We start from the raw sequence: 15,263 nt of genomic DNA, 5'->3' as shown, positions 1-15,263 counted from the left end.
TTGTTTTTTTTTGTTTTTTACAGCGTACATTTCACCAAATAAGCAATGTCATTTGATATTGCTCAGACTTGTAAAATCAAAGAAGCAGGTATTAAGTTAACTAATGTATTCCAAATGATGCAAAGACAGAAGCCAAATGTCCCAAATGATGTACTGTACACTATGCACTTACAATATACACTAGTGTTGGGTTCGAGTCCACCTTAGTCAAGTTTGAGTCAAGTCTAAGTCTTTAAACAATCGATTCTGAGTCGAGTCCGAGTCCAAAAGAGCAGGCCGAGTCTGAGTCTTGTCTGAATGAATCTGTTCATGAATCTGAATTCAAATTGTAACCATAAACTCAACACCTATATTTTAAACTTCACAACTAAGAAAAAACAATTGTCAATATAAATGTAACAAAAACACTTCTGTTGCCTTTCATATATATAATTTATGATTAGTAGTCTGCTGAACAGACTTCAAAATGGTTTCAGAATGAAAGCATATGCTTTAGGTGTTTGAAGACAAAACTGTCCTTCAACAATTCTTTTTGCGTTCTGTTGACATTTCAGTTATTTGTTGCTTTTTCTCCTCCACTCAAACATAGACTAAAGAAAGTGAAAGCTGCATTAGTCATTAAAACCAGAGTTATTATTGTTTTGAAATTTAATTTTGTTTTTATTTCTACTTCATTTTCAATTTGTTCTTTCAATTTAGCTTAGTTTTATTTAAAATTATCCCTATCTAAAGAAATAATATATACTGAGGTTCTTTTTTGTCTACGTTTCTCAAATCTGCCGACTGGTTTGGGAAAATAATGAGTCAACACAGTAGTAATTAGCACTCGCTGAGAAGTTACATCTCATGACTTGACTGCAAATGCTACATTCGAAAACACTGGAAAAGCCCACTGCTAATATTAGGGCCATTTAATACGGGCATGATTGTTAATTCGCGGAAAACATGGGGCAGTTCTATGCACTGCTTGTGCACCTAAAACCCTGATGCATCCATGTGTTATCATTTAAAAAAAAAATAAGAGGGATCATAAAAATGTATTTAGTACTACCTTGAAGCTATTTGACAACAGATACTCACATATATTCCACAAGACAAAAAGGTAACTGAATTTAAACAAATTATCCGGTTCAAAAGTTTACATTCCCTCGGTTCTAAAAGGATTAGTTCACCCAAAAATGAAAATTCAGGCGTTGTTTACTCACCCCTGTGTTGTTATAACTCCATTTGATTTTCTTTCTTTTTCTTAACAAAAAGGGAGAAACTGTGAAAAAAATCAAAACATAAATGTGCTCAGTGATGTCATACAATGGCAGTTTATGGTGACCACCTCATCAAGCTTCAAAAGAACACAAAAGTATAATTCAGAAGAAATAAATTATTGTATGCAACTCATGTCTTGTTCTGAAGGAATACGATAAGGTATGGTGAGAAACAAAAAGAAATCAAATGTATTATTAAGTGAAACTCTTCACTGACCGTTGATCTCCTGTGCACTTTCATGAGACAGAGGACAGACCGCATGAGAGCAAACCCTAATGTGGTGTGTTGCTTTCTCGATGGTTAATGACTGTTTGTGTAGTAATTGTTTATGAGTCCCTTCTTTGTCCTAATCAGTGAAGCTGCCCACTTTTCTTAAGAAAAATCCCCCAGCTACTGTACACTCTTTGGTTTCCTAGTATCTTCTGCACATTTTGGTTCTTCCCAACAGTGGCTAAATGAAATTCACCTTATTCAGCCGAATTCTTCCAAATTTTGTCATCTAACTTCCTTTATGTATTGAAGCTACTAAGAAGAGTCAATCAAAATGGATTATGTGTGGGAGCACAGAAAAGTATTTTTCATCAAGCGTTGATGGTGTGAGTCTACAGCACCCATTTACTACGTGAAAATGCTGATGAGGTGTTTTTTCTGTCACTCTAAATCAGGGCTAGTCAACTGGCGGCCCGCAGGCCAAATCTGGCCCGCCAATCATCTTTTTCTGGCCCTCCAACTAATTTTTTATCAAATTGCCTCGCAGGGGTCAATCACCAGCAACAGTAATATCAAAGGCAGTCCAGAGGGGTATTCAATAAACAGGCAAGAGATCGGGGCAGGTGGCAGACAATCACAGGTTAAATCTAGATAAACAAGGCAGAAATAGTAGGTAGGCAGGCAGGCAGGTAGGCAGGCAGGCAGGCAGGCAGGCAGGCAGGCAGGCAGGCAGGCAGCAACGGATCAAAAACAGGGTGAACAGTCCCGGATAATACACAGGAGACGCAACAAACTCAGAAAACACTCAGAAATGTCAGCCTGGGCAAAACAAGTCTTTGCAATGACAGCCAGTGAGAGTGAGACTTAAATAGCTGAGTAGATGAGGAACAGGTGAGCAGGTAATCAGTGCCAGGTACGGGGATTATGGGAAATGGAGTTCAGAGTGTAAAAGTCAATATTCAGGTGATGGAGCCCTCTGGTGGTGAGCGGGAGGAACAACAATGGCGGGATTCATGACAGCACCATTTAGGTGAGCATTCGAATGAAACTGTAAATACATTGTAAAACTCGAAAAACTACTCACTTCTAAATCTTTTGTAGTCATTTTTGTATTACTTTAGAATAAATACATGTTCATTTGGATTCATATGTTGTTTTTTTCTGACTTTATGTGAACGAAAAGACACATATTCACCCGTTTTCTCATAAGAAATAGTTACATTTCAAAATAGCTCTGTCCTGGTCACAAAAGCAAAGTATGTGGGGGATAACAGCCATTTTCTCTACTTTTGAGGCATAAGCAATTAGGAAATAACACTTACTACCCAGGAACAAAAAATTTAATAAAAAATGTTACACGATGTAATCTATTAATAATCTAAATCTGTAAAACTACTGTTTCACTTACTGTTGATGCGCCAAGCAGCCATTTTGGATTCTGAAGTCGGGATTGTTGCGGTTCCTCCGAGTTTCCAAGTCGGAACTCCGACTTGAGGGGGCGTTCCAGTTAAAAGTTCCTACTGGTAACTCGGAATTTCTGACTTCCGAGTACAAATGGAATGCAGCATTATTCATTCAAATGTATTTATATAAATTGCTTAGTTGTGCAGAGTGCAGTCAAATCTACAGAAGTAAAAAATGATCACCGCAGTTGTTACAGAAAAGTTGTCAGCAAATATGCACATCTCAGGAAACAAAAGATAAATCGATTATGAAAACTGAACGTTCAAAGATCATGCGCTGAAAATTTTGCTTTTATTCACTATTCTTGAAGTGTTGAATGGGCATGTCTCATCTGTGCAGGGTCTCGTCAAAAAAAGATAATGTGGAACTGAACCTGCAAATATCCGGATTATATTTGGTTCTATATACAGCTGCGAGTCAGACATCTCAATCATGAACAGCATCAACTCAAAGTTCTTCTTTTCCCTATAATTATCTGCAGGACTAATGTTCCCCTCAATGAATTGGATGATACTTTATAAATAGAAGAACATTTTAGCTTTTATTTTTTACTTCTTTGTTTTTTCAAAATGAAAGTTTAATTTAAATGTATTCTTAAGTAAACATGACATTTGCTTTCATGTGGGTTGATACTGTGAGAGGGCTTTAGCAGTTCCTCAGTTTTCATAAAAAGAAATGGCCCTAAAATGTTAAAATAATAATTATGTTTTGTTTGTTTATTTATTTATTTTATTTTTTTCAAAGTAAAGATGATCAAAAATTATTTGTTAGTTAAGAACCAGTTCTTATGAAGGACTTTATGGCCAGACCTTAAAACATGATAACTCAACACAGTATACCCTGTGACTAATTTACTATAAATAAATGCACAGTATTAAGGGTGTTTTTTTAAGTAACGTTACTTGTGATGAGAGTGCTAGCTAAGATGAATACAGAAAAAACTTTGGGCCCTGCCAAATTTTCTTCTGGATAATCTGTACCCCGTAAGAAAGTAGTTTGAGGAGCCCTGATCTAAATGTTAATTTTTTCAGACACCTGCGGAGGTAAATTGGACCTGGCAGATCACATTCGGACAGTGACACACTGCACATTTTCATGAAACAAGCGTTTCATTGTTATACATGTAATTCTGCTTAATTTTTAGGTTACAACTTGTTAATAATTTGTGTTAAAATGTATAGTTGAAATTTCCAACAGTGACTGCTCATATTATTACACATGCAAGTTCGACATTAAAGTAAATTACAGTTGTACTTTTTACAATTAATTTGTCACCCGACACTTTTTAGAGGCTTAAATGTGTATAAAATTGTTGTAAACGGAATATTAAATAAAACATACACTTTCACATGTGCGTGTTTGTGTGTGTATAGTTGCACCCCCCAGTGCCGGTCCTACCCCATTTGGTACCCTAGGCGAGACCCTCCAACGCTCACCTATGACACCTAATGGGTTGACCGGCACTGTAAATACACAATGTATATTAAAATGTTTTCAAACTCAAAATCCATCAGCAAGTTCATCTTCCACTGAACTTGCCCTTCAGGCATAGTTTATATCATGCTGCCCTCTTGTGGCCTGAGCACTGATGCATATGATAACAATTCAAGACATCCCGTTAAGCAAATGTTATGCACTAGTTTTGTCTGCCAGTAGCTAACGTGAAAAACATACTGTAAACATTTGAAATTACTCAGAAGCTTCCACCTTGCACTTTCAGATTTACTAACTAGTTGCAAGTAACCGTTCAAAGCCGCAAAGATCAAATCTTAGTGGTGGCTTTCGTGTTAGATTGCACTATATTTATTTATTTATCTATACAGACAGACAGACGGGTAGTTGGGTGGATGGATGGATGGACGGATGGACAGACTAACGGACAGACAGACAGACATACAGACGATAGATAGATCAGACTGACAGAGAGACAGATAGTTACTTAGATAGACAGACAGACACAGAGACAGACAGACGATAGATAGATAGATAGATAGATAGATAGATAGATAGACAGATTGAAAAGACAGGAAGATACATAGATGATAGATAGACAGACAGATAGTTTGTTAGATAGATAGACAGACAGACAGACAGACAGACAGACAGACAGACAGAGAGACAGATAGTTACTTAGATAGACAGACAGACAGACAGACAGATAGATAGACAGACAGCTAGACAGACAGACAGATAGATACATAGACAGACAGACAGACAGACAGACAGACGGACGACAGATAGATAGATAGACAGACAGACAGACAGACAGATAGATTGAAAAGACAGAAAGATAGATAGATGATAGATGGAGAGACAGACAGACAGATAGTTAGTTAGATAGATAGACAGACAGACAGACAATCAGACAATCATGAGGGTCCAAAGGGGTCATCTCTGTTTTTTTAAAATCTTTTTGTCACATGACAGCAGAATGGCAACTTGCATGTTACACCAACTGACGATGGCTGAGTTCAGAATTGACACATATGGCAGAAGTAGTAAGAGTAATAATGGTAATATGCCATTCGAAGTTGAAAAGTTGAAAACAAAGTAGAAAACATGTTCATCATTGTAGAGATGTATTCAAGTAATTGTTTTCTGAGAATTGCATGTTAATGTATTTTTTAAACACATTAGATCCAGGCAAAAAATAAATAAATAAATAAAAACAAACAAAAAAATAGAACGTCACGCTAACTACCCATGTTTAAATTAAATGCATAATATAATAATTATGTCTTTTTGTATTATATCATATTATATTATATTATACATAGAAACACATGAAATTGGCCATTTATATTTGTAAATCCTACAATTTTGTGTAAAAAGAGCAAATTATAATTAAAAATTAGAAATACAATTAAGGCAGTAGCTTGAGTACGCTTGAATAAGCTAGAGCAAAGCAAATGTAATTAAAAAAAATAATAATGTATTAATTTTATTTTATTAAAAATTGCTCATTTTAAATGTGCATTCAGTAATTTTTTCTCCATTAAAAAAGTTTTACTCCTAAAGAAATGAACTGTAATTTTGGAAGGTATAAAATTATGAGCACTCACATGAGATGAGGACTCTAGTCATATCAGTAACCTTATAAAAGCTGTTTTATTCTACATGGGGCAGGGGCGCCCTCATGGGGGCTGCCATTTTAGAATCACATGACCAGCTGAATACAACTCGCTTAATCTCAGTAACCGTATTGTTACTGGACACTTTCACTCTTGGATTAAATTAATCTTGGCTGATTGTGAATAGTGAATTTCTACAATGGCACCTGAAACTGAAAACTATTGATTTTGAATGATGATGCATCCACACCACTAGGTGTCAGTAGGTCACCAAGATGACAAAAACACAAAAGTTACTGAGTGCACCTTTCAATGTAACATTGTTATGCAATTAAAATGTGTACATTTTAAAAATAGGAAAAATATTTTTTGAAGTAGTACTATTAAGCATTTAATAAACGTAAAGAAAATGTAATAAAACATTGTAAATATTTGCTATTAACTGATGTTGGCCCAAAGCTCGGTAACAACACTAATTATGTTTAGAAGCCCCGAATCACGATTGGAGATGTTTAAACCAAAGCTAAACACCATTCTGTGAATACGAAACTTCCCCATTAATATTAACAATTGTAAATGATCAGATTTATCTTTATCTATCCCTCCATGGTCATTGAAATAAATCATTATTATGTCAATTCCACCAACTATAAAACAAGCACATGTGGGTCAGCGTCAAAATCTGACGTCACTGTGCGTGCTCACGTACGGAAATTACGTACGACGGCCTCTCTTCATCACTCAGCTCCTTTTAGCCGGCTGCTAGATGGACTGTCGAGAAATCGACAAACCCCGTCAACAACAAACATATCTCCGGATTCCGTGCTTTTAGTCATCATGCCCATGTACCAGGTAAAGCCCGTCAGTCCCGGTGACATAAAGATTGATTTGCCAACGTGCATGTACAAGTTACCGAATATCCACGCGCAGGGAATGAGCTGCAGCGAGCACGCGCTCCAGGTAATCACATTACTGATCCATTTATTCTCAAACAAATGCATTCAAACCCCACATATATTAACATTAAAACCAAGAGTGCGTAAGATACCCAAGCACACAAGCGGAACATAAGCGATGACAGCACTGCTTCAGTACCAGTGTGTCTGATGCAACAGTCAGTCAGTCAGTCAGACAGACAGACAGACAGACACACACACACAGGTCTGGCACGATTGACAGCTGCATATCTAAAAAACATGCTTTTGTGCTGTGGAATGAGAGGCTGGCCCTGGTGTTTTTGATTTCCTGGAACTAAACTTCCAGTTCTTCCACTGCAGTTTTTTATTTCAGAAAGCTGGTTGTTCTCAGAGAAGCAACACAATAGCTTCGGGTTTTTACAGAGAATTGGTAAAATCTTTTTTTGAACATCTTGAAGGGGATGGATCATACTCGGAAGGATGATGAAGACATGGTAAATTGAGCTGTCTAATAGCCTAATGTTGTTTTCATGCTTCCCACAGTCTTTGCAAACTTGGAAATATCAGGGAATCTTAAAACATTATTTTCCTGGCCTTGAAAAGTCATGCAAATTGACAGAATCTTAAAACATTATTTTCCTTGCCTTGAAAAGTCATGCAAATTGACAGAATCTTAAAACATTATTTTCCTTGCCTTGAAAAGTCATGCAAATTGACAGAATCTTAAAACATTATTTACCTGGCCTTGAAAAGTCATGCAAATTAACAGAATCTTAAAAGTCTTGGAAATTTCTATATTAAGTAGACATTTTCTAGTTATGCTCTACTCTCAAATGTATCATGCTAGATGTAGAATAAAACTTGACTGAATTGTGAGTGAATCATTAAGTCAATTGTATTTAACGAATCGGTCGAACTGGTTCACAGATTGGTCTGGGAGGGAAGCCATGCAGTCAGATATTAGCAATCTCATCTATTGTGTATCTTTCAGAATGGGGAAGTGGATCCGGCTATAAAAGCTCTGGAAGCTCGTCAGGACGAGATCTTGAAAAGACTGCATGAACTAAAGGCAACTGTTGATGGCATCTCAAAGACAGTGACCACTCCTGATGCAGACCTGGACGCCACAACACTCTCACATGGACCATCTGCATCTGTGTTTAAAGACACAGCAGATCTGGACTCCCTATTGGGCAAGGTGAGTCCTGATCATTACACGACCTGAAGGAAAATTCACCTAAAAATTTAAATTCTCTCACTAACCCTCATGCCAGCCCAGATGTGTATGACTTACTTTCTTCTGCTGAACACAGATGAAGATTTTTAGAAGAATATTTCAGCTCTTTAGGTCCATTTATGAAGTGGATGGTGACCAGAACTTTGAAGCTCCAAACAAATACATAAAGGCAGCATAAAAGTAATCCATACAACTCCAGTGGTTAAATTCCATGTCTTCAGAAGTGATATGATAGGTGTGGGTGAGAAACAGATCAATATTGAAGTCCTTTTTTACTCTAAATCTCCACTTTCACTTTTACATCTGAAAGTCACAAGTGATTCCTTTTTAGTTTCACTTTCACATCTGAAAGTTAAAGTGAGGATTTATGGTAAAAAAAGACTTAAATATCTGTTTCTCACCCACAACTATCATATCACTTCTGAAGACATGGATTAAACCACTGGAGTCTTATGGATTACTTTTATGCTGCCTTTATTTGATTTTTGGAGCCACAGAAGTCTGGTCACCATTCACTTGCATTGTATGGACCTACAGAGCTGAAATATTCTAATAAAGATCTTAATTTGTGTTCTGCTGAAGAAAGTCATACACATCTGGGATGACATGAGGGTGAGTAAATGATGAGAGAATTTCATTTTTGCGTGAACTGTTACTTTAAGTTATTAAAGAACACATTAGAAAAAATTCTATTCACAACAATTACTTGAATTAACCCCTCATCTATGATGAACATGTTTTCAAAGTTTCAAAGAGTTCAAAGTCATTTAGCTGTTTTATGGGGGTTAATGTACAAGTTTTTAAAATAAATATGAAACAATTCTGAAATTCTTGAAAAAAGAAATTTTGGCATTTAGTTTGAAATTAATATTTTATTATTTCTTAAAATACAGTGAGAATTCTTTTTTTATTATACATTCTGTTGTCATGTGACATAAATAGACATCTTTACATTCTTACTACATGTGTGAAAAAAATCTAATAAAAAAATTGTTCAGGTCAAATGGAGTAACCCTAAGAAAATGTATTGATGTGCGTGATTCAAAAATGGCATTAAATATATATATATATATATATATATATATATATATATATATATATATATATATATATATATATATTTTACATCTTGAGAAATATGTTAGAAAACTCTTTTGAAATTAAGTTGTGAATGTGTATTGATTCTATATGCAAAGTTTTTTAATACCTTTAACTTGATGGTTACACCACTAGACATTGTTTAATATTTAAGTCATTAAGTATGTTTTTAATTAATTTTTTTAAGTATGAAACCAACATGGGCACAATATTATATTTCTACGTTCTTTATACATATGTTTTAAACTAGATTTTTAAAAGATATCTTATTTTTATCATCTCGGACAAGCTTATTTGTCAACGGCTATACATCAGTGACGGCAAATGGCATTGGTTCCTGCGAGTCTCGTCACTGATCATCATTCATGTCAAACCTGGTGTGACCCCTCTTGAGGTGCTAAGTTTGAATGTGCACATGTAGAAATTATATTTGAAAGCTGCTGCGGGAGAGGGAAATTTTCAGCAAATAACTGCTTAAAGTGTTTAATTGACTTAAGACTACTTTTATGGTGCTTTTTGTCATTTTTGGAGTTTCACATCCCCAGTACCCATTCACTTTTACTAAATGGAAAAGAGCAGCTTGGACAGAAAAGCATCATACGTGTAAGGAAAAAAAGCTGTTTGGAATGACATGAAGGTGAATAAATGACAGAATTGTAATTTTTTGCTGAATTATTCCTTTAAAAGTTCTTCTTGAGTTGGTTAGTTGGTTTCCACCCTTTTCAAATCTCTTCCATTATTAACGACTAAAACAGTCTTATTGTGTGTATCCAGTTAATCAAGTTTGCAGTGTAATGAAGTAAACCAGCATTCTCTAAATGTTGTTTCTGTTTTAGCAGCCGCACTGTGCTCACTAATCAGTCTTGCTGAAATTTGTGTCTTGTTGTCCCTCCAGGACCTGGGTGCATTGAGGGACATTGTGGTAAACGCCAACCCCGCCAGTCCTCCTCTGTCTCTGCTGGTCCTTCATGGACTGCTGTGCCAGCGGTACAAGGTGCTGTCCACTGTACACATCCACTCCTCCTTGACCGCCGTACCCCCTCCGCTGCTGACCTGCCTGGGCCCGCGGCACATAGACAGCTACGCTCGCCATCGCTTCCAGCTCGGCTTCACCCTCATATGGAAAGATGGTGAGAAAGAGCATTAACACAAGAAAGCAAGCTGTTTATAATGCTGAGTTAATAATAAAGCATTAATAGTTAGGAGTCAGGACTGCAAAATAAATTGGCTCAGCAACTCTTAAAAAGGGAGGAGAAAACACTTCCCATACCTTTTGTTATTGGCCTCAAAGCATGCACGTCCAATCAAACTCTACTGTATTTTTATGCAAATTCATCTGTCACTTGATAGAAGCTAGCCAAATAAGACAGATGCCAACATGAAGAGTTTGTATGACAAGCCCTCATCCTTAAAACCATGAACAAACTATGAACATGAAAGACAATACAACCCAGACTACATTACATACACTTTACAGGTTTGGTATTGGGTTGGCCACTTAAAGGGATAGTTCACCCGAAACTGAAAATTCTCTCATCATTTACTCAACCTCATGCCATCCCAGATGTGTATGACTTTCTTTCTTCTGCAGAACACAAATTATAATTTTTAGAAGAATATTTCAGCTCTGTAGGTCCATACAATGAAAGGGATGTTGATCAGAACATTGAAGCTCCAAAAATCACATAAAGGCATCATAAAAGTAAAAAAGACTTCAGTGGTTTAATCCATGTCTTCTGAGGTAATATGATAGGTGTGGGTGAGGAACAGATCAATGTTTTCCTTTTTTACTATACCTTTATGCTGCTTTTGTAATTTTTGGAGCTTCAAATTTCTGGTCACCATTCTTTTGCATTGTATGGGCCTACAGAGCTGAGATTTGGTTCTTAAAATCTTAATTTGTGTTCAGCAGAAGAAAGAAAGTCATACACATCTGGGATGGCATGAGGGTGAGTAAATGATAAGAGAATTTTCATTTTGGGGTGAACTATTCCTTTAAAGCTGAAGTGTCTAGTTTCTGCACTACCGAACGGAATTGCAAAAATAAACGTTTGTTTTCAAACAGCTTTCTGGATACTCCCCTCTGTTGATGGAACAAACAGGTAGTCTCGCCCCCAACTCACGCCATTGGCTGAGTCAATGTTATCGTGTCAGTATGGATGGGTCCACTCATAACAAACAGAGGAATTTTCATAATGCCACTGAGGCACCGTGTTTACAAAATTAACCTATATATGGCTTACTTATTTTTGTCTCTGTATTAAGCTGGGATAGGAAAATGTATTTTTACACCGAAAAAGAGAAACCATTGCTGTCTTCATGAATTATATATGTTTAAAAACAAATAAATCAACATTCCAACCACAACCCATGGAGCTCTATAGTGCTCCTAGTGATGTAGTTCAGGGGTCCTACCATGGAAAACAAGTAAATATCAGGACATTTTTAAATTGTGTTTTCCAGTCCTAGAAAAGTCATGGAAATTCTATAGTGAATGTACATTTTTCTGGTTGGGCTCTGCTCTAAAATATCAGGTAGGTATTTCTCTTGTGTAGAGTTTATGGAAAGTAAATTGCTCCAAAGCCATAGTGATTTGTGAGTGATTCATTCTTTTGAGTCAGTTCTTATTAGATTTGGTCAAACTGGTTCACAAATCAGTCTGAGTGATTCATTAGCACAGGTCTTTTCATACTGGTGTACAGGGCCCACATACAAGTGTTTCAGAGAAAGAAAAAATAAAATTGACTGAATTATTAGTTTCATTCTTCTTTCTACACTCAAAAAAATAATTAGATTAAGATTTGTGCTTTTCAGTTTCATAACACAATTCCATCAAATTGAGTAATCTTTAACTAAATAAAAAATACATATTTTAAGTTTTAATTTAGTTTAAAATTACACAGTTTAATTTGATGGAATTTTATGAAATTGAAATGCACAAACTGGAAAGAATATGTAAATTCATGGGAAAATCATGGAACTTCATTGGTCAAAAGGGGTGGAAAAAAGATGCACTTTCAACTTATATTTTCTTTTGCCATTTGTACAGGCACAATATAAAAGCGAATTACTTAATTTTTCAAGCAACACCTTTATTAATAGTATAAAGCTTGCTTTATACATGAAAACATAAAGCTGCCTCGTGGTATTTCTATATATCAGAAAGGGGGTCCCTCGCGATGGGATTTAGCATCAACAAGTTTGAAAACCCCTGCATTAGCAAATCAGCCTGACTTAAATTTATATTTAAAAATCATTTAGTAAGCACTAGATTGAATACAAAGGTCATGGAAATTGATTAGTCAAAAAAATGTGAGAGCCCTGGAAGTCAGAGTAGCCACAGTTGTTTCTAGCTGAGCCAACATGTTAATCATTGTGCCATCTGTCTCCGTTCAGTGTCAAAACTGCAGATGAAGTTCAACACAGAGAAAATGTGTCCCATTGAGGGCGAGGCCAACATCGCTCGCTTCCTCTACCGTCTTTTGGCCGCTGAACCACAAGACCCCATCGCCGTCACTCAAATGGACTGCTGGATCGATACGGCAGTCTTCCAGCTGGCTGAGGGGGGCAATAAGGAGCGAGCAGCCGTGCTGAGGTCACTAAACGGGGCTCTGGGTCATTCGCCATGGCTTCTAGGTCAGGAGTTCTCACTTGCCGACATTGTGTGTGCCTGTTGCGTTCTGCGAGCCGGCCAGAGCACCTCTGCACCTGCCAACGTACAGCGCTGGCTCAAGTCCTGCCAGAACCTGGGCCATTTCGACTGCGTGTCTGCATTACTGCAGTGACCAGAGCTCTGAGATCAGTGCAGGTTGTGCTCCAGGAAGTCATGTCATGAAAAGGGTAGAACATTGTTGTGACATCACCATTGACCAAATGTAAACAGACACCTAGGATTCGATTCGGAAGGACAAAAACTGTTTCTTCCCAGAATCCTGTCTGTTCTAGGTGTTCCGGTTAGTACGATGATGTCATTTTGATGTTTTACAGGAATAGTTCACCCAAAAATGAAAAATCTGTCATAATTTGCTCCCCCTTATGTTGTTTCAAACAATCAGTGGAATCAAGCGAATACTTTTTGTGGTTGCTCTTTTCCATGTCATTACATTGAATGGGGACTGAAGCTTTCAGACTTTAAGAACGAAACAAAAGCATCATGATAGGGGTCCGTTCGACTTGTGTGCTATATTCAAAAGTTTTTGAAGCCATATGATAGCTTTGTGTGATGAATAGACCAAAATGTAAGTGCACTGAGTCACCGAGTTAAACTTGAGAACTGAAGCAGTCATTTTGAATCAGTTTTTTAAACTGAATCAATTGATTCAACTCAAAAGAACTATGAATCAGACAACGCAACTTCTCATGAACTCTCACGAAGGAGAGCTAGGAAGGATGTCAAGATTTTCAATGAATAAGGAGTTAAATCTCTGCACACTAAACTATTGTTTGGCTCCAGAAGACTTGGAACATAGCACGCTTATACAAACTACTTTTATGAGGCTTTTTCAAAATATTTGTAGCTTGAAAGCTTCAAAATAAAAACAGTCACCATTGAAACTACATGGAGATTACAATTCCTTTTGTGTTCCACGAAAAAAAGAAAACTCATATGGGTTTGGAACAACATGAGGGTGAGTAAGATTAAACAGGATTTTCATTTTTGGGTGTACTGTACCTTTAACTGGAGTCGATCTGAAACTGGTTCCAGTCCAGGGTCAAGCTGTAAACACTCAGAGAGATATGCATTTGGGATAAATTTTGAGGGTAATGATGATACTGTAAACGCAACTCCCTCCCGCCTTGTGCCTAATACAAAGTTATACTAGAAGATGTGTGTTGGGTTGCTATCACATTATTATATTGTTTGTTACATGAGGCGTTTGACATGTGAACCCAAGGACCTACTAGTATGTGAGGTGATACTTTGTAGTGTCATTTTCTTAAAACCTAATAAATGTTTTCACATCTGGTCAAACATTTACTGGCTGATAGTTTTTCATATACAGTTTGGCCGTAATCTGTGTCATATGTGTTGGTTTTCCATCAAAAATAATCTGAGAACTGTGTCTGAATGACTTTATTGCTGCAAAAACACGTTAAATAGAAGTTTTTCATGCAAGATGAGTAAATATACACAGACTGCTAGTTCATTGTGGCAGCTGTATCTAAGTTCAATTAGTTATTCGATTAATTGTGCAGCCCAACTGTCTGTATTAGATGAAGGGTTGCAAAATTATATTTTTAATTTTGCATACCAGTAATGGTATTCCTTTTTCAAAAAGGAAAATAAGCCAAACAGGCTGTAACTTGATTTATTAAGAACAGTAAATCCTCAAGTTATTCTGGTCTCTTGATATGGCCGAAGTCTCTTTCAATGCAAGTCTCTGGGATTTTTTTGCCCTTTTGTAAAAATGGGAAGCGCAAAAAGCCACATGATTTGGTAGAACACACAAGGCAGGATGGTTAGAGGTTTATTTAAATCTCTTGCCCTGCTGTAAAAAAATAAATACAAATAAAATCAGTTAAATTTACTAGTAAAATGCAGTGGCCATGTTTCAGGCCTTACGTGATGTAATTTGATGCTTATATATTTTACGGTTCACTACTGTTTATATCATTTATATATAAATATACTAACCTTCTGGAACAATAAATGTCTGCTTTTTACTTTCAAACATATTGTTAATCACCGTAGTAACTACAAAAGGCCACATAATGACGTAACACTCATCAAGAGAGGAGCAATAACCAATAAACATGTAGAAACACGTTTCTTAAAACACAACACTATCAGGGTAACACATGTGGCACTAAAATAATGCAATAAACATTAACTAAACAACACAGAAAACCCCATTGTACACAGCTAATATTAAAAATAAGAAATAAAACTAATCCCATAAAACATAATGAAATGTGATAGGTCACGGAGGGACATCTGGGAACGCCAGATTTAATTTTAACAATAGTTTACAGTAAAAAGTACATGCATTCTCTTGTTAAACA

General features: G+C 36.4%; 1 protein-coding gene across 3 annotated transcripts; it reads left to right on the top strand.

The window, feature by feature from the left end:
- Positions 1–6,716: 6,716 nt before the first annotated feature.
- aimp2 (aminoacyl tRNA synthetase complex interacting multifunctional protein 2) lies at positions 6,717–14,234 on the top strand. 3 transcript variants are annotated; one of them, XM_051715156.1, is made up of 4 exons: positions 6,717–6,860; positions 7,917–8,123; positions 10,156–10,390; positions 12,657–14,234. In XM_051715156.1, exons 1-4 carry the CDS (start codon positions 6,846–6,848, stop codon positions 13,043–13,045), a joined length of 846 nt encoding a protein of 281 aa, XP_051571116.1. In that variant the 5' UTR covers positions 6,717–6,845; the 3' UTR covers positions 13,046–14,234. The 3 variants fall into 3 exon arrangements, with proteins under 3 accessions (XP_051571116.1, XP_051571114.1, XP_051571115.1); XM_051715154.1 differs by having other exon boundaries at positions 6,719–6,968; XM_051715155.1 differs by lacking the exon at positions 6,717–6,860 and adding an exon at positions 7,275–7,419.
- The last annotated feature ends 1,029 nt before the right edge of the window (positions 14,235–15,263 follow it).

The sequence above is a fragment of the Myxocyprinus asiaticus genome, chromosome 13, assembly GCF_019703515.2.
Source record: "Myxocyprinus asiaticus isolate MX2 ecotype Aquarium Trade chromosome 13, UBuf_Myxa_2, whole genome shotgun sequence".
Taxonomy (NCBI): Eukaryota; Metazoa; Chordata; class Actinopteri; order Cypriniformes; family Catostomidae; genus Myxocyprinus; species Myxocyprinus asiaticus.
This window is presented reverse-complemented; position numbering and strand designations above follow the sequence as displayed.

Excerpts from the sequence above, each read along its gene's own strand:
- aimp2 (XM_051715154.1), top strand. The coding sequence starts at position 6,846 with ATGCCCATGTACCAGGTAAAGCCCGTCAGTCCCGGTGACATAAAGATT. Across the intron at positions 6,969-7,916 it reads GCAGCGAGCACGCGCTCCAG|AATGGGGAAGTGGATCCGGC; the intron begins GTAATCACATTA and ends TGTATCTTTCAG. Across the intron at positions 8,124-10,155 it reads TGGACTCCCTATTGGGCAAG|GACCTGGGTGCATTGAGGGA; the intron begins GTGAGTCCTGAT and ends TTGTCCCTCCAG.